Raw genomic sequence first — 22,865 nt, 5'->3', positions numbered from 1 at the left:
TCTCTTCAGTTCATTCAGTCCCATATTATTGATTCTTGCTCTGCTTAAATCCAGTTTTTCCATTAGTTCTGGAAATCTTTATGATCTTAAGGTAATAAGAAACCTGTATTTGTTAAAAAGGCCTTTCCATGAATCTCTCTGAAGATGAAACACATTTTTGAGGAACACTTTTGTAAAAGCATCTGAGTAAAAGTAGAAGTGTGTCAATGATAAAAGACTTAAAAATGGCAGTGTTGAAGATCTAATTAGAGTTCATTACAATGCACTTGACAACAAAATTTGATTTCTGTGACACACAATACTTCAAGATAATCACTAGAATTACAAGTGATGATATGTCAGGACAGATCAGATTTCTAGGAGTTTCATAAAATTTCTAGAACACTTATTTTAACTGTATATATATATATATACACAAGTATATTTAAAAGAGGTTTAGCATCACTTATTTGACAATGCTTCTCATGTAATTTTAACATAGCAAATAAGCCTAATTAGTTTAATATCTCTCTTTTATGGGGATAATAAATCCTTTGAAATGTTCCATGGGCCTTTTTCAATTTCCAAGTTGGTTTGTGGTCAAAAGATTTCATTTTAGAATTTGACTTTGGGAAGTTTGTCAAAAAATAAAAATAAAAAGGCTTGGGCATTTAATTAAATAAAATCCTCAATCATTATGGAACAATATTTAGTTACCCATTTAACCAAAGTGACAAAGATTTCACGGGTAATACAGAAAGCTAAATAGTTGTAAAAGGCCTTAGTTCTTTTAATATTGGAAAGACTTAGGTTTTTTTTCTCCTAAGTAATCAAAGACCCTATAAATAAAACACAGAATCTTTGTTTTTCTAGGCAGATTTCATTGAACGTAAAGAAAAATTCTGTTCATAATTTCTTATTAAAAGCACACCAATAACCTATGAAAATTTTTTCCTTTTAACAGAGAAAAACTAAATTCTAATGTTGTACCACTGTTGTTTTTTATATTACTACTCATTTACTTAATTAAATTTATTGCAATCTTATCCAGCTTGATCACACATTAAAACTCCTTTTCAAAGATTCTTTTCCCATAAACCTTCTATAAGTTTCCACTCACATAATTGCTGGACCAGTCCCCCTTCCAATTCATCTTGCAGTTGCAAATATAGGCCAGGCGCACATAGAAGCAAATTTGTGTGTTTGTATTTTTTCTCTCATCTCCCTGAGAGCACTAATCTCATTCATTTATTCAGTCGCTCAACAAATATATTTAGCATCTAATATGTGCCAGACACTGAGGATACAGTGTTGAACAAGGCACAAAGAATTCTGCCATCGTAGACCCTCCATTCTAGTTGGCAAAACAGCAAATACACAATTAATCAGATAATTCTGCTTCTAAGTGGATTATATCTGTATTTGTGGCCCTTTCTGACTCTTTCTCTGTGGGTGCCTCCACTATCTCAGTTGCTCCCCTCTTTCATTTTTTCCCCCTTTCCTCTCTTGTGGGTATGGTGAGAACAAAGGAAGAGAGTCATTTCAAACCCTTTCTCTATATTCGAGCTCAGTGTGAAGTTTTGCATTTGCTAAAGTCAGGTTTAGTGCTGGTGTAGCATTAGAGTGGAGATGTCAGTAGTTTTCATCAACATTGCAGTGGTGGGCTGGCTCAGCTGTCAGCTTGCTTGTGAGATGACAATGAGGTACTGGATGTGAGAGTTGTACTATTACCTTATAATTTATCTGTTCTTTTTTTATGCAATTTTAGTTGTGCTGAACCCCCTTGTACCTGGCTGCTTTGACAGGTATGCTATTTTAGCAGCACAGAACAAAATAGAGAATGAAAAGCAGAATGCCTGGTACACTCTTGCTGTCAGATCCAGGATGCTATGTTCCTCAGTTTGTGGATGATTTGTTCAGGGTTGTTCAGAGAGAAAAAAAAAGCTTGGGTTTTGTTTTTACCTACGTGGCACTGAATGTTCTCACAGTTCACCTCACAGTTGGGCAGGTTGTCCATATACTCAATGAGAGGATGGATCTCTTTCCTTATCCTCTCCTTTGAAATTCCTCCACGGTGATTGATTTCCCTGGGGCTAGTCATTTGCCTGCTCATAATAAAGATTTCAGGGTGGTTAATTTCTCAAGTCCTGAACACTGGTGTGTATGCTTTCACTTACCCGATCAGTTTCTTCCTTGGCCCAAAGCATTAGCCTCCATAAACAAGTGAGGTAGCAAGATGATGAGACAATCATGGCTCAGTTCCCCAGAGCCATCCCCAAATATCATCTTGAATGCCATTTTATTTTTTATTCTTGGTGTTGCAAATGACTGAGGAGGCTCATATTTATGCTTTATCCTCTAAGGTGAATAGAGTCTATGGTTAGTCATGCTTCAGTCAAGAAAGAAAGTTACCACTAGCTGCCACTGAACTCTTAGAGAACTGTGTTCAACACTAGCAGGTGGAGAGCAAATATCTGGCTTTGGTGCAAGGCAGCTCTGTGATCTTATCCACTGGTAGGCCATGTGGGGATTTAAAAATTTTCTCCCTAATGAGCTCCCAGCCTTGCCTTGTTCTCAAGGAACTAGGTGCTGAAGTTGTGAAAGAGAAACAACAGACAACCTAACTTGAGCTATTTAAATTCTAATTTTAAAACTATTTTACATAATCAAAAGGGCAAATGTAGAAGCATTCAGCTTCAAGCATTAAAAAAATGTCTTACTCTACTAAAAAGGAGGAAGTGTTTGGGAAATTATTTAACAGTACATTTTGAGATAGAAGCAATGCTTTATTTCAGAGGAGGAAATGAAGGTTAGAAGATTTTAAAAAATTAATGATAAGTTTAGCATCAACTGAAGAAAAACCATATTTGCTATTAACAACAGAGAATAAAAGTTGCAACAGAATCATTAACACTTGCAATGCAATTGAAAATGAGTTTTATGCCCCAGATGCTGAAAGGTGGGAACTATACATCAACTACAAGTTCACATAAAGACAAAGTACCAATTAAATGACTCATTCTCTCAACATTCTGAAATCTTAGGCAAGAAAGTAGGAAAAGTCAGTATTTGCTCAAGATCAAGAATGCTGAAGATGACTAGGAGGAAGAGGGAGAGGAGGCATTTGCCCCAAGTTTATTATTCACCTACCACTCCTGATTTGGCAGGGGCCTGCTGGCTCAGATCAGTCATGGCTGCCCACCGATAGTTCTGACAGTGTCTGCATTTGGGTCTCAGAGCTTGTGATCCTTTCATGCTGTCAGTATGTTTCTGCTCCACATGAAGGCCACGTACAGCTGGCGTCTATCATGAACCCCTTTGGGGATGAATTAAGCTAAGTCATCCCTTGTGGCCCTGGGAAAACCTGCAAGAACAGAAGCATTACCAAGCATTCCTGTCTGCATGCAAGCGTCTGAGTTGGTAGTGCAGCCCAAACCTTGCTGGTACCTTCTTCCGACTGCCCTCCCCTCTCTGTGTGAACCCTGTGTTGTGGGGTTGGGGGGAGTTGGGTGGGGGCAGGGACAGGTATTGAACCCCATGGCAATATAACCAAGCTGCTAAATTGCTGAGCTGGTTTTAATTGAAGTGTGAGAAGGAGGTTTTAAGGCAGGTAGACAACATCCTGTTGTTCCGGCGCTCCTCTCTCTTTTCTGCACAGCTGGCTGAACTGGGAGTCAGGTGGTTGACTAGTGCCCCGGGCTGCAGCAGCGGCTCCATCTCCTACAGTCCCAGGCCTCCGCCGGCTCAGGAGTTCCCCAGGCCATGGACGCGGTGGCTGTGTATCATGGCAAAATCAGCCGGGAGACAGGGGAGAAGCTCCTGCTTGCCACGGGGCTGGACGGCAGCTATTTGCTGAGGGACAGCGAGAGCGTCCCGGGCACGTACTGCCTGTGTGTGCTGTGAGTAGGTGGCGGCCGCGGAGGGGCCCAGGGCCCATGGAGGGCAGAGTGGGTGGGCACGGCTGGTGGGAACCAGGCAACACGCGGGCAGCAGGAGCTGGTGGGGCCTCCTCCTCTGCCCATCCACGGCCCCCAAGGCTTCCTCAGGGCCAGCCCCAGGCCATGGTGGACCGTGCGTAGACCTAGGCCCTTCACTCCCTGGGTCCCGCTCTCCAGAGGGGCCTCACCAGGGTCTTTGCAGGCAGCTGTAGAGAATGCCCTTTTGGGTGGGGAAACGCAGCCTAGACTTTACTTTTGCTCAGAGAAAGACCCAGGCTTGTGACTTCTGTTTGGACCTCTAATAGAGGCCAGCAAGGTGGAGCTCTGGGATGATGGACTGGCTGGATTTGGGGCCACTAACTCCTGAGAATAGGAAAGGCCTCTCTCCAGGTCTCTTTAAATGGATTTGGAAGTGTCATCCCAAAGGAAGGTCATCAAATTCAGGGAGAAGATGACTGAGAAACTGAAGCCATTACTTGAAGAGTGCAATGCTTAGTTAAGTCAGGATACTGCAGGGGACGTCTGTAAGTAAAACTGCCTCTCTGGATCTGCTTATTTAGCTTCCTTTAGAGTTGTGTGTGGGGGCAGGGGTTTTTAGAAATAGGATTCTTCCTGATAAAAGCTAGGACTGGCAAAGTCATAAAGGGCATGGAGGGAAAACCCCCTTGCTATGATTCAGCTTTGCCCTTTACCTACACATGTCTTAGTCTAATGCCTCAGTTTGAATCACATCCACCCTCATCTTTGCACCAGGCCTCTAGACTCAGGCAGATCTGAGACCTAATCCTGTGCTGGTCTGATGCTGGCAAGTTAACCTCTCAGTCCCTCAGTTTGCTTGTCCATAAAATGAGTGTAATATTGCTACCTACCACATAGGATTGTGAGGATCAAATGCCATAATGCAGGCAAATTCAGCACGGGACCTGACACATAAGAAATGTTTAGTAAATGTATTACTGTATTCTTTTTCAAAAGATTCCTTTCAGTACCATGGGGCATTTCTAAGGAAGGACTTGTTTTGTCAAGAAGAATCTTGTTTTGTCAGCAGGATATAAACACCCATGAAAACACTAGCTCTGCCCAGTAGGTTCTAAACAGAAAGAAAATAAGGGAAAATGCTTGGTAGTAATTTCGGTGCATAACGATATACTGCAAGATTTTAAAGTACCTTTTGGTTCTGTGGGGAAATATTATAGTGAGGCAGGTGTTAGAGCACTTTCATTGTTGACTGAATTTTTTTTTTAGTGGTCAAGCCATGTTTGTGGCAACTCTTAGGCCATGCTAAATACACTTATTATAAAGGCTCCACGGGAGAGATGTAGAAGCTATGGAGTCTCTTGGGCTCAGCCCTTTATGATTTGCTTATATTATTATTTTTTCCAAGTGGAAACTGGGAAGATCAGTGAAAACCAACTAGTATTCTTAGGCTCTTTTCTTATAAAAAGAAGGGGAAGGAGTGAGTGGGCAAGTGCAAAGGGCTTCTCTATGGGAGCTGATAAAGGAGGTAATGGCCCCCTTAAGGTAGAGGTAAAAAAATAAGGTTCAAAAAAAGCCCAGGCAGAGGAGTGAGAGGGGACAGTGTGTGGCAAGACACAGATAAGGCTTCAGCTACTTTGGCCTCTTGTGTTTCTCAAGCTTGCCAACCATGCTCCCCGCTTAGGATCTTTGCATTTATTGTCCACCTTTTTCCTCAAGGAGGACTTTCTTGATTACCCTACCTGAAATAAGTCAGTGACTTTTCTATGTCACTCTAACTTTATTTTTCTTCAAGGAGCTTAAACTATCTGACATTTGCTTGTTTACTTATTTATTGCTGCCTTCTCCAGCAAAAATGTAATCTCAGTGGAGGCAGGGACATGGTCTCTTGCACCAGGAGCACAGCCTGTCATATAATAGGCATTTTGAGGTACATTATGAAGCACACAGTAGGCACTCAATTAATAGTTTTGAATTAACAAGTAAACTGTCCAGGCAAATTCTGCTCTTTACTGCAAAGAACTTTGGACTTGAAATCAGAAGGCCAGGGTGTGGACTCAAGGAAGTCACCCAACTTCTCTGGGTCTCGGTTTCCATATTTGTAAAATAAGAATAGTAATGTGGGCCCTACCTTCTGCATAAGATTGCCATTGGTAAACTATGCAAGCAAGGACAACTTTAGCTTTTTGTCCATCTGGCCAGACCACATATGGAATCCATGTAGGGAGATTCTCAAAAATTTAAGTTTTCACCCAAAGTGTATCTTGCATAAATGCAGTTTTTATGACTCTTAGTTTTCCTTGCAAACCTCCTTATGAAGTGGCAGAAAATAGTAGGCAAATTGGGAATCATCGTAGCATGTCTTTTAATGGCACATTGGGACCACCAAGTCTTAGAGAGTAGTTGCCAGACTCTGTTGCAGAGGGAAGACACAGGATACATTACCTCTTAATGAGAGTTTCTCAACCTTTTTGATCCAGGAGTCGATTTTCATAAACATAAACATTTCATTCCCCCTTTTTAGTACTGCACTGTAGTAACAAAAGCAAATTTATTTTCAAATAAGCCGCATACTCACTTTAAACTAAAATGCATATGCTTATGATATGCAGTAGAAATAACATTGTAAGTGATATTATATACACATGAACAACAAGGTGTAGCCAGCAAACATGCATTGATTGGAGGGTTTACTCAGAATGGTTTCTCATTCTAGTTTTTGTTCATTCCCATTATCCAAGAAGATTTGGTCGAGCTTTACTTTCTATATTTTTATTGTAGAAATAACACATTGGATATGCCTTTCAAACTCTAAAGTATACTTTCAAACTATGCTTGCTCCTTTCCCCAGTTCTGAACCCCCAGTCATGGCCTTTAGATATGGCCTTTTCCTCTGTTCAGTTTTGGAAAATGGAATCTCATAAAGCAGTAAAGAAGTTTTCCACTTACAGAATTGCTCACCTTTGTTTAAAGTGAGAAGTTTTCCTTTCAATTAATTTTCAATAAACAAATCTAGATTTTATATAACAAGTCTATTCAAAATAGTTCCTATTCATATTGTAGAAAATTTGGAAAATGTAGATAATGGAAATGAAGGAAAATTATCTATAGTTTTATAACCTAAAGGCAATTACTTGTGAAAAGTAAGTGGATTTTCTTCTATATTTTAATAAAATTACTTTGTGAACACACATGTGCTCTTAGAATATTGATTTTGTTGCATTTTCCAGTTAACATAAAAATCCCCATTCATAAATAATCTTCTTACAAATAATTTAAAACATTATTTTTAATAGCTGTGTGGTAGTTCAACCAGTGAATATACTATATTTTCCTTAATCAGTCATCTAGTTTTAGACATTTGAATCATTCCATTTTTTTGCACTAATAAATTCCATCACGGTTCATATTTCAATCCAAAAATATTTCCTTGTTTTTATGATTACTTCCTTACAATGAATTTCAAGATGTGCAATTTTCTAGGTCAGTTTAGGATTACTGATGCATATGTGATCACCAAATATTTTTTTCCTAAATGGTTATTACAATTTATATATATGCCCCAGTAATGCACAAGAGTATCCATTTCTCCTCAACAACGCTAGAACTTTCTTAACAAAAATTCTCCTTGGAATTTGGTGTCTCACAATTTCATATTTCTTTGGCTAGCAGTTGAGTGTCTTATGGTTGATAAGCTGTTGTAGTTCCTCATTCATGAATTGGCTCTGTACTGTATTGCCATTTAATCATTTGGATCTTATTGTTTTTCTTAGCACATTATGGGTTAAGATTATATACTAATATATAATATATATTATGTATTAATTCTTGATCTGTTGCAAGTATCATTTCTCAGTTTGGCGTTTGCCATTATTTTTCTCTGACACACAAAAATTAACATTTTTAGTAGGCAAATCTGTAACTCAGTTTCTTTGTATTTGATTTCTTCCTTTGCTTCTTAGCTTAGAAAGTTCTTTTCCCAACAGAGATATCATAAAATTTCACTTCAGTTTTAAGTTTAAATTTATGGTATAGTTAGTTTACATTTAATTCTTTGATTCCATTTGGAATTTTATTTTGATGTAGAAAGGATCTAACTTGATTTGGTTGCAAAATAGCTAATAATTGCCCTATTAAAATTTATAAATAGAATTTCCATTTCCCATTGATTTATTAGCCATATATTAAATTCTTACACATAATATTGTTTCACAATGATGTATTTGGATCAATTGATCTATTTGTTCTTGTACTACTGGCATTATAGTATGGTAATGTTTTGATACATTAAAATAATTCTTTGTGATTTTTTCCTGTTGGTTCTTCACGAGGAAACCTAGAATAATTTTGTTAAATTAAAGAAATCCCATTGGGATTACATTAAACTTATTAATAAGTTAAGGAAGTATTGTCATCCTTAAACAATTTAGTCTTCCCATCCAAAAACCAGATACTTTTCTCCATTTATTAATTTTTTCATTTATATCCATCAACAGAGTTCTGTAGTTTTTTCACATAGGTTTTGCACATTTTTTAAGTTTATTTCTAGTTATCATGTATATGACTTGTGTGTCGATTTATTTCTATTGTAAATGGAATCTTTTTCCACCATATTTTCTGTTGCATAGGAAAGCTACTGACTTATGTATTTTTCTTGTATTTATCCAGTATACTAAATGCTTTTATTAATGCAAATAGTTTTTATTACATTTTCTTTTCTAGGTATATTAAGTTTCTTGTCATGAGGTACAGATGAGCTCTCACATTTCTTCCCTTCTCACCCTCAATGTAGACAGCCATTGATTGGGAAAGTCCTAAGTGTCCACTGGGATAGTTTGATGGGGATGAGAGAAAAACCAATTTAAAATATTTAAAATGATTCGTTTGAAGAAATAGTTTGTTTCCATAATTAGCATCCTTCTGTGCATATCTGACTTTGTTTGCTATTTATCTGATGGAATATTTGGAAGAAGAAATGCTATTATATTCTTAAGCCTCAAGGACACATAATGAAGTTCTTTGACACATATGTCTTTAGATAAAAGGATAATTACCTTTTTGTCCTTTAAGATTTAAAGAATGACTGGGAATAAAGTTGAACTGGAGAAATGTGGGAAGGAGCAATGATGAAATGAAATTCCAGCTTATCAGTTGTAATAGAGAGGAACAGTGTGGCAAACAACTCAAAAGAATAAGAAAATATAACATCATTTACAATTAGTTTTGGAATACATTTGGATGTGTGTGTTAGCACCATATTTATCTTCTTGATAGTTTGGGCCACCAGAATTATTTTGGATTTTCTAAGTACAATCTATTCATGGCAGAAGAAGACTGAAGGCCAGCCTCTAGGATTAAAGTTGCAGCACATAAACCACTAAATGGACAATGAGAGGCCAGTAAATCATATGCTGACTATGGTTGACAATGTAAAACTGAAGTACCAAGATTAGTCTGCTGTCATTTGCTTAAGTGAAGGGGAAATCTGGGTTGACCTCTTTTGGGCTCTCCTCTATTGGCCTCTTCCAGTTTCAGTCCTTCCCTCACGCCTCCCCTCAGTGGACAACTCCAGCCCTAAAGCTGAGCTGATTCCCTCCCTTTTTGAGGACGGTGCTTTTGGAATCACCTTAAGACCAATCTGTTAATTCCTTCCCTCTGATATAAGAGAGGGGCAGCGTAGAAAAATGGTTGTGAGCCCAGATCTTCCAGTCAGACTCTGAGGCTGTGCATCCCAGATCTGACCATTAACAAGCAGTTTTACCTTGGGCGAGTTACTTAAACTCTCTGTCTCAGGTTCCTTATCTGTGAAAAGGGAGATGGTGATAATAATAGTCCTTACCCCATAGGCACGTTATGGGGATTATTACATGAGTTAATATCTATCAAGTTAGCATGGAGTAGGTATTTGTTAATATAAATAAAAGATCTGTAAGTAATTGCAACATGAAGTTAGACCATCATAAGAGTACATAAATAAAATGATATGTGGCAATGGAGGGGATTATATTTATTGTAGTGACTCATCAAAATTGGTATTACATAGTTTTACCATCAAACTTGAAGCTGAATGACTTTTGATGGTTCTGAAAATTCAAGTTCAGTCTGAAAGAATGAAGATTGGGCCATAGGAAATTCGGGAACATCTCGAATCTGAGTGTAGTCTCAATAGTGATCACTTTGTATAGGATGCCATTCTTGGTATAAAAATTCTGAAATATTTGTTAAAAAACCAGTCATGTTATAATTGTGCCTGGAATTTTGCACATAATATTAGTTTATATAGACATAGACAGCATGGACACTACCTTGCTTTATTTGCAGTGTCATGAAATCAGATGTAGCTTAACTGTTTCTTCTGTGTAGTCCTTGAAGTGGTATAAAGAAGGAATTGATGTGGTTTTGTAGTTCTAAACCAAGATCTGTCCCCAACACTGACCCATTGGGAAAATAAGAAAAAAGTCAGGTTGTTTTCTTGTTCATTTCTAATCAGAACACTTTTTTAAAGGTTGGGGCCACTTTTGAAAAAATAAAGACAGATTTTATATTAGCAGAGACTGAATCAATGCATATTTATAGTCATTAAAATACAAAATATTAGTTAAAAGTAATGGCAACATAAAACCTCTACTGTTTTGTACCAATTATTCATTTTTGAGATTTATTTTTCATGATAACTTTTAAATTCCAGGATTATCAATAAGTCTGATAAAAGGTTTGTTGGAGGAAAGAAGTTAAAATTACATTGCATTCTTGGTTGTATTAATGGAAAGAGTCAGAGGAATGACAATCCTAAAAGAGAAAAAATAGTTCTAAAAAATGAATTATTTTTTCTGATTTGTGATTTGCTTATGCTAAATTTGAAAAGCACCGAATAGTAATTTTGCTTTGTTTTCTTTAAAAAAAGTCATGATTTGCATAACTTTATAGGGAGCATTAATATGCATGACGTATTTATCTGAGTTTAATTTGCTTCTAATTTATATACATACATAGTTTCGAACACTCATAATCATAGTGACATCACCATGTGTCCACTTTTTTCACTTACCATCATTTTATATTAACAGTTTTTGAAAAATACAGGACTAATGCCTATGCATTTTGGTATAGTTTTGAAACTTTCTTTCAATTATTATTTCCTTATTTTGAGTAACATTCCTTAAATAGGAGTACTTAGGTTAATTCCGTTTTTTTTCACTATTAAACTAGAACTCCTATGAAAATCTTTGTTAAATTGCTTTTTCCTTTTGATTCCTTGGAGTGTATGATGATACCCAAGGTCGTGAGGTCAAAGACATGCACAGTTTTGTAGCTCTTGTTCTGTCTCGCCAATTTATTTCCTAGAACAGTGATTTTTCAGTGGACAGGGAGAGAGTATGTGTAGTTTGAAAAACCATGGTCAACGTTTTAGTTTAATTTTATATTATAAAATTATTATTTCATAATACAAGCTACAGAAAACAACACTATGAAATCTTGCTGGGGAAGGGGGAGTAAAATGATTCAGAAACACTGCTCTAGGAAGATTGAAACAACTGAAAAAGTTTCTGCTTGTATTTAAATAAAATTGCATTCTTAAAGCATAGACTGACTCTGGGGGAGGGGGCACAGAAGCATTCTCTACATTTTAAGCAGTCCTTCTGTAGATTTAATGTTCTGGCAAATCACCTGGAGAACTTGTTAAAACACAGATTCTGATTCAGCAGTTCTGGGGTGGGGCCTGAGAGTCTGCATTTCTAACAAGCTCTAAGATGATGCTGATATTACTATTGTGGGAAGGGAATTTGAATCGCACTGTTTTCGATCTCTTCCATCCATGACACATGAGAACAAGAGTTGACTACAGGGGATCCTTGATCAGTTATTTAAGTGATTTGAAAGTGGAAGAGATGAAGTGTTGGCTTATTTGTGGGGTGAAATGATTTTGCTCATTCAGAAATTTGAGGAGTGAGGGAGTGGCACATTGTTAATATTAGTTTGGTTAATCATGAGAAGTTTTGTGTGACACTGACACCAGGTTGTTCAGAGCCTGAAGGAGGTAAGGACTTTTGAAGTGGTACTAAGGTTCCTGCTGCTTAACTGAAAGTGAGATAAGATCAGAGTCGTTAGGAGACAATTTTCAAAACAGACATCTATTTTGACTAAATGATAGTAGGGAGATAGAGTCTTTGTGTTTTTTAGAGACCCACTGTTTTAGAACATGGAAAACCGGTTGTTTACAATTTTGCTTGCATCGTTGCTGAGATTTTAAATAACGTATTTCCACACATCACCTTTAGTGATACTGAATTATTGCTGTTAATTTCTTCCCATAGGGAAAATGGAACTGAAGACCTATGCTATTTTCATTCTTCTGTTTCCATTTTTCTGTGTGACTTTAAGAAAATCACTTAAAGCTTTACGTTTTAAGTACCCATGGTGAAAAATGGGAATCAAAGCTCTTGCCTTGTTCCCTGTGGAGTACTTACTGAAATCAGTGGCCTTTGAGGTAGATTTTGATGGCTTAAAATAACAAAAGACTAACAATGTAATATTTTATATTTATCTAGCATATTATATGTGCATATATCAAGCGAGTTTATATCTGATCTAAATATTATGGGCAAACGTTTGCAACAAAAATGAAACATTTCCTGTAATCACACCGGCAATTAAATCGACCTCTTTTTTTGGTTTCAAAAATTGAATAAACCTTAGTGTTTTAGAAGTATTTTTTTTGGGTCCTTTAGGTAATTGGTACTGATAGATACTGAGTAAAGATATAATAATTTAATCTACATATTTAAAGACTTTTAGTTCTAAAGGGGGTTAATGGTAAATGAGGTCAGTTACTCAAAGATGACCCTCTGTTTAGAATGCTTCAGAACCATCTGTTCTTTTCAAGTTTAAACACATTTATTTTTATCAGAGTTTAGCATGTATTCTAAGCAAAGATCTATATTGACCCAAACTTGTGCCTAAGAATAACAAATCAGAAAACATGTTAAATAAACTCTGTTGATCCAGGTTCAAATTCATTATTTGAAATGATTCAAAATAAAGTTTAACCTTACTTGTCTATGAAGTAAAAGTTTGTTAGGCAAATTAAGTAGCATTACCATATATCCTAAAATATAATAAGTAATCTATATCCATTATAATTTGGGGATCAAGAGCCAAATAGGCCTGATTCAAATACCTTCTTCGCTACTTGACCTCTAGTGTGGCTTTGGTTACTTAACTTCTCAAAAGTCTCACTTTCCTCATCTAGAAAATGAATTTCACAATATGAAGCCCATAGGATTGATGTGGGGTCCAGAAGAGATAAGGCATGTACTATGGACTGAACTGTGGTCCTGTCAAGCTCCTGTGTTGAAGCCCTAACCCCCAGCGTGCCTCTGTTTGGAGATCGAGCTTTAGGATGTAATTAAGGTTAAATGAGGCTGTAAGGGCAGGGCCATAATCCAGTAGGACTGGTGGCCTTATCTGAAGAAGAGAGAGGTGTCTGTCTCTGCGCACACATAAAGAAAAGGTCATGTGCACACACAAGCGAGAAGGTGGTTGCTTATAAGCCAAGAGAAGAGGCCTCTGAATGAAACCTATGTTTCTGGTGCCTTGCTGTTGGACTTCCAGCCTCCAGAATGGTGAGAAAATACATTTCTTTTGTTTAAGGCACCCAGTGTATGGAATTTTGCTAGGGCAACCCATGCAAACTACTAATAGAGCATGCAAAATGCTTGGCACGTCATAGAAATCAACTATATAGATATACTGGGCATACACACTGGGTAATGGGGGAGAAAGTTTACAACATCCAAAAAGCCAGGCTGCTTTCAAGTTCTTTGGGAAGACTACTTTTTAATTCAAATTACTATTACTACTGTATTATAATATAATCTACTTTAAAGTAACATAGCAATGGTATAGGAATATGTAGTATGTTTGTTATATTTATAATGAATATGATTATTACTATTAATTTAAGTAGACCCGATAGTGCCTTATCCCAGTGAAATGTTTTCACCTTCAGGCTCTGTATATACTTAAAAATAATATGACTACACTTTGTTAAATCTATTTAATAATTCATTATTTTTGCCAATTACAACAAGTCTCTAGTTTCTTTCTGTCTAAACAGTCTCTCAACCAGACAAAGGTTTAGGAGTATGAGCTCCCACATTAAAAAAAAAAGAAAAGATAAAGAAGGCTTACTGGAAACTATGATTAGCTAGGTATCATATGCAAGCAAGTTAGATTCCTCAGGCTTTTCTTCCTGTGAATGCATGAGCACCACATACATGCATCCCTCTATATGTAACATTTATATGTAATACACCAGCTCAAATGTAGAGTGTCCATGGTTCTTTTGGAATTTTTCAGTAATGGAAATTTATTCTTTCACAGGTATCAAGGTTACATTTATACATACCGAGTGTCCCAGACAGAAACAGGTTCTTGGAGTGCTGAGGTATAGCTCTTTTATTTATTTTTGCTTCTGGGGGTATCAGGGAGGTGTTTGAAATTTAGGCTGGTTTCATAAAAGAGCTGTCAAATCCTACATTCCCCAAATATTCATCAGATTCAAATTACTAAAGCTGCAATTGAAAATTATTCATGGTTCATTAAGAAGTGTTTAGAGAATTTTGGTCCCAGTTCTGTTCAGCGACCATTGCATGGCAGGGTCTCACTTTGGGAGAAAGACAAAAAAGTTGAAGGATTGTGTCACACATTCAGTGCCTACGAGAAATTGTAGAAAGCATATAAAAATATATAAAATAATTAAATCAGCAATTATTTCCCAAATGGTACTAACATGAGTGTTTGCTCCATGGGGGCTTAAACAACCAACTCCTGTTTTCAGAGAGTCTTTAATACCCCTGGGGAGATACAACATGAACTGGACAGCAATGTGAGAGCCTGGAGTTTGCTGTCAGGTGGACCTGGGTTCCAGGTCTGGTCTCCCCTCCTCCCTGAGAGTTCTATGACCTTTGGCAGGTTACTTAACTTTTCTTTGAACTAGTTTCTTCATCAGTAAAAGGAACCTAAAAATAGTCCCTTACTCATGGGGTTCATTTTGAGGATTAAATGAGATAGTGCATATAAAGAAAGCTCTTGGCCACAGGCTCTGGTAACTCAGTAAGCCCTCAAATGTTTGCACTTGCCCGAATTGTTGAACAATACGTTTGCATAGAGTCAAGCGCTATGTTATCTAGTATAGGAGTTCAAAGAAGGGAGAATTTTCCAGGTATAGGGTAACCAGGGCTGTTTGGTGTGTGGAAGACTCCCAGCTGAGCCATGTGGAAAGGACATGGATAGGTGGAATAGAGATACAGGGAGCACTAGTGATTCTCCAGCTATGCTCTGCAAAATCCCAAGGTCTTTCTATCTGGGTACCTTGGGGTTGCCTGGGGGATGCAGAGGGAGAGGAGGACACAAGTAGGAATACTTTTAGATCCCCAATTCGTCTTTAATCTGAGCAGTTACCATTTATTCTGCTTGTTAACTGGGGCTCTGAGTAAGATTTTCTTAGAAAAATGGGTTCTGATGGCTTTGAAAACATTTGAAAGTCTGTGCCATTGCAAGAAATGCCTGTGGAGTGAGTCTATTTCCATGTACCGGGGTATTTATGTCACATTTTACCAATGTAGAAGTCTCTGCAACTGAAACTTTGACCTCAAATCCTTTCTCTGATTTCTGTTCCTTTAAAACTGTCTATATCACGAAAGCCTTCATTATGAGCTGTTTGAAAAATTAAATGCTAATATCAACCTCTATTAATAACTCAATTTATGCATTTAAGGAATTTAAAAGTCTGAACTTAAAAAAAATTAAATAACTCCAACCTTTACAAATTCATCAGGAAAAATCTAAAGCACACACTGCCGACTGCAAATGTTTTGAACTACTGAGATGAATTAATGCAAGTTTTCAAACACGTTCTTGATTTATATCAGGATAATTAATATGTGATACTAATTAGAGGAAAAACAGTACCATTTCTAATCAAAACTATTTATACCTGTTCATTTAAAAAATATCTGTATCACTGCAGAGATTGAATAAGAAATTAAATTTTATTTAAATGAAGAACAATTCTGTATGATATATACATATGTATTTGTATATACAGCCTTTCTCCCAGAGAAGTAGCCTCCAGCTGGTGAAAAATATCCTTTATGGAAGGGATCTTCAATTTTTAGGGTTTAGCTAACCTTGTCTTTAAGCTTGTTTTCTTCGGTTTCAAGTATAACATCATAGGCAGATTGTTACATGCTTGTGATCATGTTAAGGAAGAGAGAGCTTATTGAACATGAATGCCCTCCCATCCTGTTGTTTGGTGTGACCTTGTTTATATAATAGCATTGTGATTATCTGCACCAAGAGAGCAGAAGATTGGCATGTTTTTTCCAAAGGGAAAACAGTTTTCAAAAACGCTTTAGGTTTATTTTTGAAATGCTTATTGCATTTTTTTCTATCTACTAAATTTGCCTTAGTCTGGTTTTTGCTAAGGGAATATTAAACTAGCGTGTATTCTCAGAGCATATATCACCTGACTGGAAGAAATTTCTCTAGAGCATATTGAGGACCAGCTGTGATCCAAAACATGTTTCCATGGATATCTAAGAGATGACAGTATGGGAAATGTGCAAATTTGAACAATAGCTGAGTTCAGTGGAAGATGGGAGTTGTCAGTGGTACAATTCTTGTGGTAAATATATTTTCGAAATTGGGTAAATGACAGATATTTGTACAGCTTTTTGGAATAATGCTTTAGTTTGCCACACTGCAGGAAAAATCATGGCAGTAGCACTCTGTCCTCTGTGCAAAGATTGTGCTAGAAATCTAAGCAAGTCTGAGATTTGCTTCAAAGAATGGAATGAAATTGAACCCTGGATCCACTGAATTATGAAAGACAAATATGTGAATTTCTAGTTTTGACACTTAGGTTTCATCATTGCCTAATGTATTAACTTACTTCATGTGACTCACACTAAGTTGCCTACAGTCAACTCTCATTTATCAATAGGTGCAATGTCATCAGTACATTATAAAAATATACTAACTTCCCCCTGCTGATTTCAATGCCTCTGGGTTCTTCTGGATATTTGATCATCAGTAGATCAGTGGATGCTAAATAATTTTACTTATTAACCTAAGCAAAGCACCATAAATTAGGCTAGTCATTTGCTAATGAAACATTGCATATTAAATTCAAATTGCTTTTATACATTCAATGCCATTATTCCTCTCTGTTAGTGTGGATAATCAAGTGTTAACTGCATATAAGTCCCCATAAAAAGATGCTTCTCTTGATAAATGGTTTTACAAGCCACAAGAACAGCTAAAAAGATGTGTGGTTTGAAATCTTTCCACACTGGAGGAGTGTATAGTTTCTCTTCTGGTTGGTGACTCTGACCTCAGTAGAGCCTGTTTAGTCTAGTCTACTCTGTTGGGGAATTCAACTGTGAATAGTGGCCTGAAAGGCAAGAGACTGGGTCCTGGAATCTAGAGCCAATTCATTGCTTCTTGTTATCTGTGTGACATTAGACAAGCTGAATTATCCCTGTGTGTTTCCATTTTCTTCTCTGTCAAATGGGAATAACCCAACCAGTCAATCACTGCCTATCTGTGAGGAAATAGTCAGGGCATGAGGTGGGAAGGTGCTTTGAAAATAAAGAGGTGCTGTAAGGAAGATATGAGGGGGTATTTTGTGCCTTTGACCTGCTTTTACAGTGTGAGAGTCTATCTTGGAGCCAAAGAACTATTGGGACTCCTGTAAGAGAGGCCATGTTATTTTGGGTGAGGTCTCAATAGAGTTCGGGGAAGGTGTTTTGACCATAGGGGTGGAGCTGAGTGGGGGAGTGTTCCACCTCTACTGAGGCTCCAAGCCGTGAGTGGACACTATTCTAAAGCTCAAAAGAACTTTTTCAGTGCTTTCAATGAAAAATTACTTACCCCAATGTAGGAAATGATTGAGAGTTACTACAGACAGTGTGCTATCTTCAGCTTTTAGTCTAGCTGGCAGCAGTCTGCATGCCAGCCTTCATGTTTACTCATTAAATGCTAAACAAACAAACAGCTCCCACCTCAAAACTCTTCCAGATGGAATAGCTGAAAAACAGCTTTCTAAAGAACCTTGGTTCAGTTGCTTATGGCAATCCTATTTTATTTCATGTAAAATGACAGTTTTGAGCTAATGCCTGAAGCTTGGCTCATAAGCCTTTGCAGGAAATTGTTGGTTTCAAACCATGTCTTTGCAAAAGAACTGACGTCAGGAAAGGAATACATTTTAATAGTCACCTGCAAATAATCATCTCTTCAAAAACAAACAAATAAAGGTGACCTTATCTAGTCTCTCATTTTCGTGTCATAGAAAACCTTGTCACAGTGAAGTTTTGATGGACAGAGCAATTTGGGGGAGGATAGGGAAGTTTCTTAAGGAGGAAAAAATTTAATGTGAAGGATGAGGTGGGACATATGTAAGGCAAGGGTATGAGGATTGACTAGCCATGTGTTGTGTGCATGGTAAAGGTCAATTTTTAATTTCCTGTGTAGCATTTTATATCATGGAATGATGACAAGGAGAATGGGTTATTGTTGGGTTTTGTTTTTTGTTGTTGTTCTTCAGGCTTTTTATTAATGACCTGTCGGATCTATGTTTTTTCTGTGTTTAACTGCATCCTCTCTATGGGGGCATTCATTGTGGGTAATGACCTATATACCCTTAGAGGTTCAGGATGTATGGTGGGTAGCAGGGAGGAAGGGCAGGATGATAAGCGAGAGCTTGTACAAACTAATACCACCCTTGGGAGAAATGAAATGACAGCTCATTAGCTCCTCTCGCAGGGAAATTCAGCCAACCAAAGTAAGCTCTTCTGGAAATGTTGTTTTTCCCTCTTCCTTTTGTTTTCAAATATTTGAACAAGTTACAGCAATGTTACTTCTTTAAGCACCCTCGAATATTCTGTGGGCCTTTCTGTACCATTAGGAGGTAGGTGAATAATTTGCTTGGCTTTTTATTTTCCAGACAGCACCTGGAGTACATAAAAGATTTTTCCGGAAAATAAAAAATCTCATTTCAGCATTTCAGAAGCCAGATCAAGGTATTGTAATACCTCTGCAGTATCCAGTTGAGAAGTCCTCAGTTAGAAGTACACAAGGTACCACTACAGGTATGATTTACTGTTAATTTTTGACAAGGTTTGGAAGCTTAGGGTTATGAGTCAACCTATTCTTAAACATATACTTACAGGAAGTTCTGTAAGGAACAATGAAATGGGAAAGTAGATGTAGCCAACAAATCAAGTGAGAAGGGGCTATTCTCATGCTATTGAGATAGGGCAGGGACATGGGACAAGTATCATAATTAATTTTTCCTGCCTATGATGAAAAATGCTGAGATATAAATAGTGTAGTAAGAACAGGAGGGACTCCATCTTAACACTAAGATTCCCTTTTAAAAACTAGGGAGTTGGGAGGTAAGATTCCTAACATATTTTATGGTAATCAGCCAATAACCTACCCTATCTTAAGGCAGGGGAAGAAGTCCTAAATGATATGTCCCCACTGCTTGAGGGTAACCACTGTCTTGGAGAAGGACAGGAACAAGAAATTCCTTGTGTTAAGTTTATCTTACAGATATCCACAGGACAGACTATGGATGGTGACATACTGTTCCTCACCAGAGATAGATGTCATGAGACCCCCATGTCAAGCCTATGCCCAACAACCCCCCCACCCCGACCTTTGCCCCATTCTTGAAATCCTTAAAAGACAGAATCCTAAGTCTTTAAGTGCGCCTCCTCTCTGAGGTTGCCTGTACTCCCCTTTCTTCGAGTGTGTACTTTGCCTTCAGTAAAGACTTCTCACTGGTCAACTTACTGCATTTTGTCTATGCACTCTTGTAGTGGTAAGTGTCTTTGTTATTTCACTATTTCATTCAATTTTCTAGACTTAAGCACAAGTCTTCAGTCTCTCTGCCCTACTTCAGACAAGTAGGGAGGGGCTACTGAGATCTCTGATATGGGCTTGCAAGTTCCTGTCACCTGGGTGACCTGGACAGGACTGTAGCTGTATGATCATGCTCTTTAGTAGCCTGACTGAAAATCTCCTTTCTTTGCTTTGGGAAGTTCTCAGAACATAAACTCACTCCATTCAGTGCTCTGCAGCTACCCCAAAACCTGTGGTGGTAGGGGTTCCCATGCTGTGCAGATCAAGCAGGCACTGGACACCAGGTGACCCTGGCTTCAGGAGCTGGCAAGGGATCTGTGCTATGCTGAGCAGGAGTTCAGTGAGCTTTCCTTTCCTCCCTCTGTTCTTGCTTGCTCTCTGTTGCCTGCATGGCTGCTGCCATTCGCTGCTGCTCTTGCTTTAATGAACTCCTTCATTACCTACATTCATATGGTCTGGTCAAGAATTCTTTCTCAGGTTGAGGTTTCATCTAGTGTTCAGGGACAGACCTCCCCAGACACAGCTGCCAGACAACACTATTTCAACATGCTATACTATCAAGTTTTAATAAAACTGCAAAAATATTTTAGAAATTCTTTAAGCCCACACCGTTTCAACCTCTCTTGCCCTGTCTTGTGCTTTCCAGCCCCTTTCACCATTTCACTTCACTAATTCAGACACAAGTAATTTGCAAGGTGAGACAATTCACAGAACACCTGGGCTGTCCTTTACCTTTGCTTAGCAAACTGTATTTTCCCTTCAGGGAAGGGAAGGCTAATGTGAGCCTGGCCCATGAGATCGTGATTTCTGAATTTGTGATGCTTGAACTAATGAAATTTTATTATAGCAAAGGAAATTAAATTCACTGACTTCATTATTCCATGGGCACAAATTGTTATGTCTCCTAACCAAAGCTATTTTAGTGTATGTGTCAAGCCAATGAGCAAGTATTAGTGAATGTCTGCAGCTATCGGTTACATGATTGTTTACTCAACTATTGAAAGGGGTTAATCATTTGTTTGGAGTAAAAGTATATGCCTTGATTGAAACAATAAATATTTATAATAAAAAAGAGTCATTATATCTCTTTTTGACAGTGACCCAGGTCAGGCTCGTGCATAAAATGACAATTACACTCAAGTGGTGAATTAAATTAATGAATAGTTAGCCTTTATAATAGAAATGTACATAGAACTCCAATTTACAAATTGGCTAATTGTTCCTTTCTGCTCACTGTTCTATTTTTCACAGCTCAGTTTTAAATACTAGTTCCTTGAGCTGTTTCACTGGGTTATATCTATGTGAGCTTTATGCAGTTGGAAACTTTATGATTATAAATTGGAGTTAACCTGTAACTTTAATAGACTGTAAGTTTATCTTTTCATGACTTTTGTTATTATTTCTCTTTAGGGAGAAGATCCTGATGTCTTCCTGAAAGTACCTGAAGAAAAATAAAACACCTTGTACTTTATTTTCAATAATTTAAATATATGCTAGGTTTTATATATTGTAGATAATACAGTTCAGTGTGCTACAGATGTATTTCTAAAACCATCATAGTCCTGTAATGGAAGCAACTTGCATGATGTGAAAGCTGAAATGGACTTTGTTGGATATGAAGAGCTTTGACATGAGGATTGGGAAAGAATAATAATTTTCAGATTATTTTCAGTTACTATATTTACAAATGGGAAACCATTTAAAACATAATAATACTTTATAAAAGATTAATGTCAATTCTTGCCAAATATAAAAATGATCCTCCATTTTTCTCAAAAGCTCCATTTTTAGTGAAATATCGATGGCTACTGATTTGAGACTGTCTTCCTTGGTTATGCGGCAGGAAGCTGGTTTGTGCCCCTAAGCTTTGTCACGTGCATTCTACATTAGGTATTATTCTCTCCACTAGCTATGCTGTTGTAGGCTCTTTGGGGCTTTATGGAGCTGTACAATGTGCGCTAAAAGAAGTACTAGATAAATAGTGAAGAATTTCTGTTTAATTCTGAGAGCGACCTTCTTGCCTAGTGTTCTGCTGTTGGATAGTAAAATCCATAGACCAATCTGGAGTTTAAAAATCCCGTAATTGAAAACATGCTGTACAGGTTTATTATATTTGATGATATAGGATTTGAAATCATATGATAAATCCAATGAAGTGGGCTTTCCTACCTCTGCCCCAGTTGTTTCTACTCCGTGTGAAACCTCCTTTTGAAGGACAGCAGCAGCAGGAGCTCTCAGCCCTGGGCATGAGTAGCTGATTGACAAGCAGCCTCCCAATTAGGTAGCCCTACAAAGACCACTGGAAAGTTTATGGCTTTCAAGTTGACTTTTAACAATTGCAAGTGATTGCAACCAAAGTGAGAGCCCAGACTGGACACAGTGACAGGTATTTGTATCTTCTCACATTTATCTTTTTATGACTCTTGTGATTTGATTATGTGCCAAATTGCTTCCGGGCTCGTAAAATTAATTCACTGGACAAACAATGAGCACTGGGATTGAGAAGTAAAAACACCTGGTTCCTGTGCTCAGGCAGCTCACTGTCTAGTTGGACAAGAAAACAAGAGCAATGAAAGACCATAAAAGAAATGAACAATGAGAAGACAAAAATAACAATAAAAGGTCATAAGCAGATGTTAAGTGAGGTTCCCAATGTGTAGGCAGATCTGTCTTTAGAGGAGAAGGAGGCAACACAAATAGTCTGGTCCATGGTCCATAGGAAAGGGCTTTCACTGTAGACTAATAAATTGGAATTCTGGGTTGTACATTAGTTGGGGTGAGCTTACTTAATAACTAGTGAACTACCTATAGACAGAGCTACTCTGTGCTGGTAAGATCTGATTTCTGAGCATTTAACATGGATGCTATGGGAGTATGAAGGTGGAGTATAGCTACAATAATGCATTGGGGCCATTTACTATTTATAAAAATAAAGTCACCACTTTAACTTGTGGAATTTTGAAAGCTGACTTTCAAAATAAAATGCCATCTGTTTAGATAATTTTAAATTATTTGTAGCTTGGTTTTAAATTTTAACAGGTA

At 37.5% G+C, this 22,865-nt stretch overlaps 1 protein-coding gene across 1 annotated transcript; it reads left to right on the top strand.

Annotated features, from left to right (window-relative positions):
- The first annotated feature begins 3,564 nt into the window (after window positions 1-3,564).
- On the top strand, window positions 3,565-22,857 carry SH2D1A (SH2 domain containing 1A). The gene is made up of 4 exons (XM_036880856.2): window positions 3,565-3,878; window positions 14,277-14,340; window positions 18,901-19,045; window positions 21,234-22,857. Exons 1-4 carry the CDS (start codon window positions 3,742-3,744, stop codon window positions 21,245-21,247), a joined length of 360 nt encoding a protein of 119 aa, XP_036736751.1. The 5' UTR covers window positions 3,565-3,741; the 3' UTR covers window positions 21,248-22,857.
- The last annotated feature ends 8 nt before the right edge of the window (window positions 22,858-22,865 follow it).

This window comes from Manis pentadactyla, chromosome X (genome assembly GCF_030020395.1).
Source record: "Manis pentadactyla isolate mManPen7 chromosome X, mManPen7.hap1, whole genome shotgun sequence".
NCBI lineage: Eukaryota > Metazoa > Chordata > Mammalia > Pholidota > Manidae > Manis > Manis pentadactyla.
The sequence above is the reverse complement of the archived record's forward strand: the minus strand, read 5'-3'. Positions and strand labels throughout refer to the sequence as shown.

Bases quoted from the DNA above. Each gene is read 5' to 3' on its own strand.
- SH2D1A (XM_036880856.2), top strand. From the start codon at position 3,742: ATGGACGCGGTGGCTGTGTATCATGGCAAAATCAGCCGGGAGACAGGG. The intron at 3,879-14,276 runs GTGAGTAGGTGG...ATTCTTTCACAG, and splicing joins ACGTACTGCCTGTGTGTGCT to GTATCAAGGTTACATTTATA. The intron at 14,341-18,900 runs GTATAGCTCTTT...TTTATTTTCCAG, and splicing joins CAGGTTCTTGGAGTGCTGAG to ACAGCACCTGGAGTACATAA.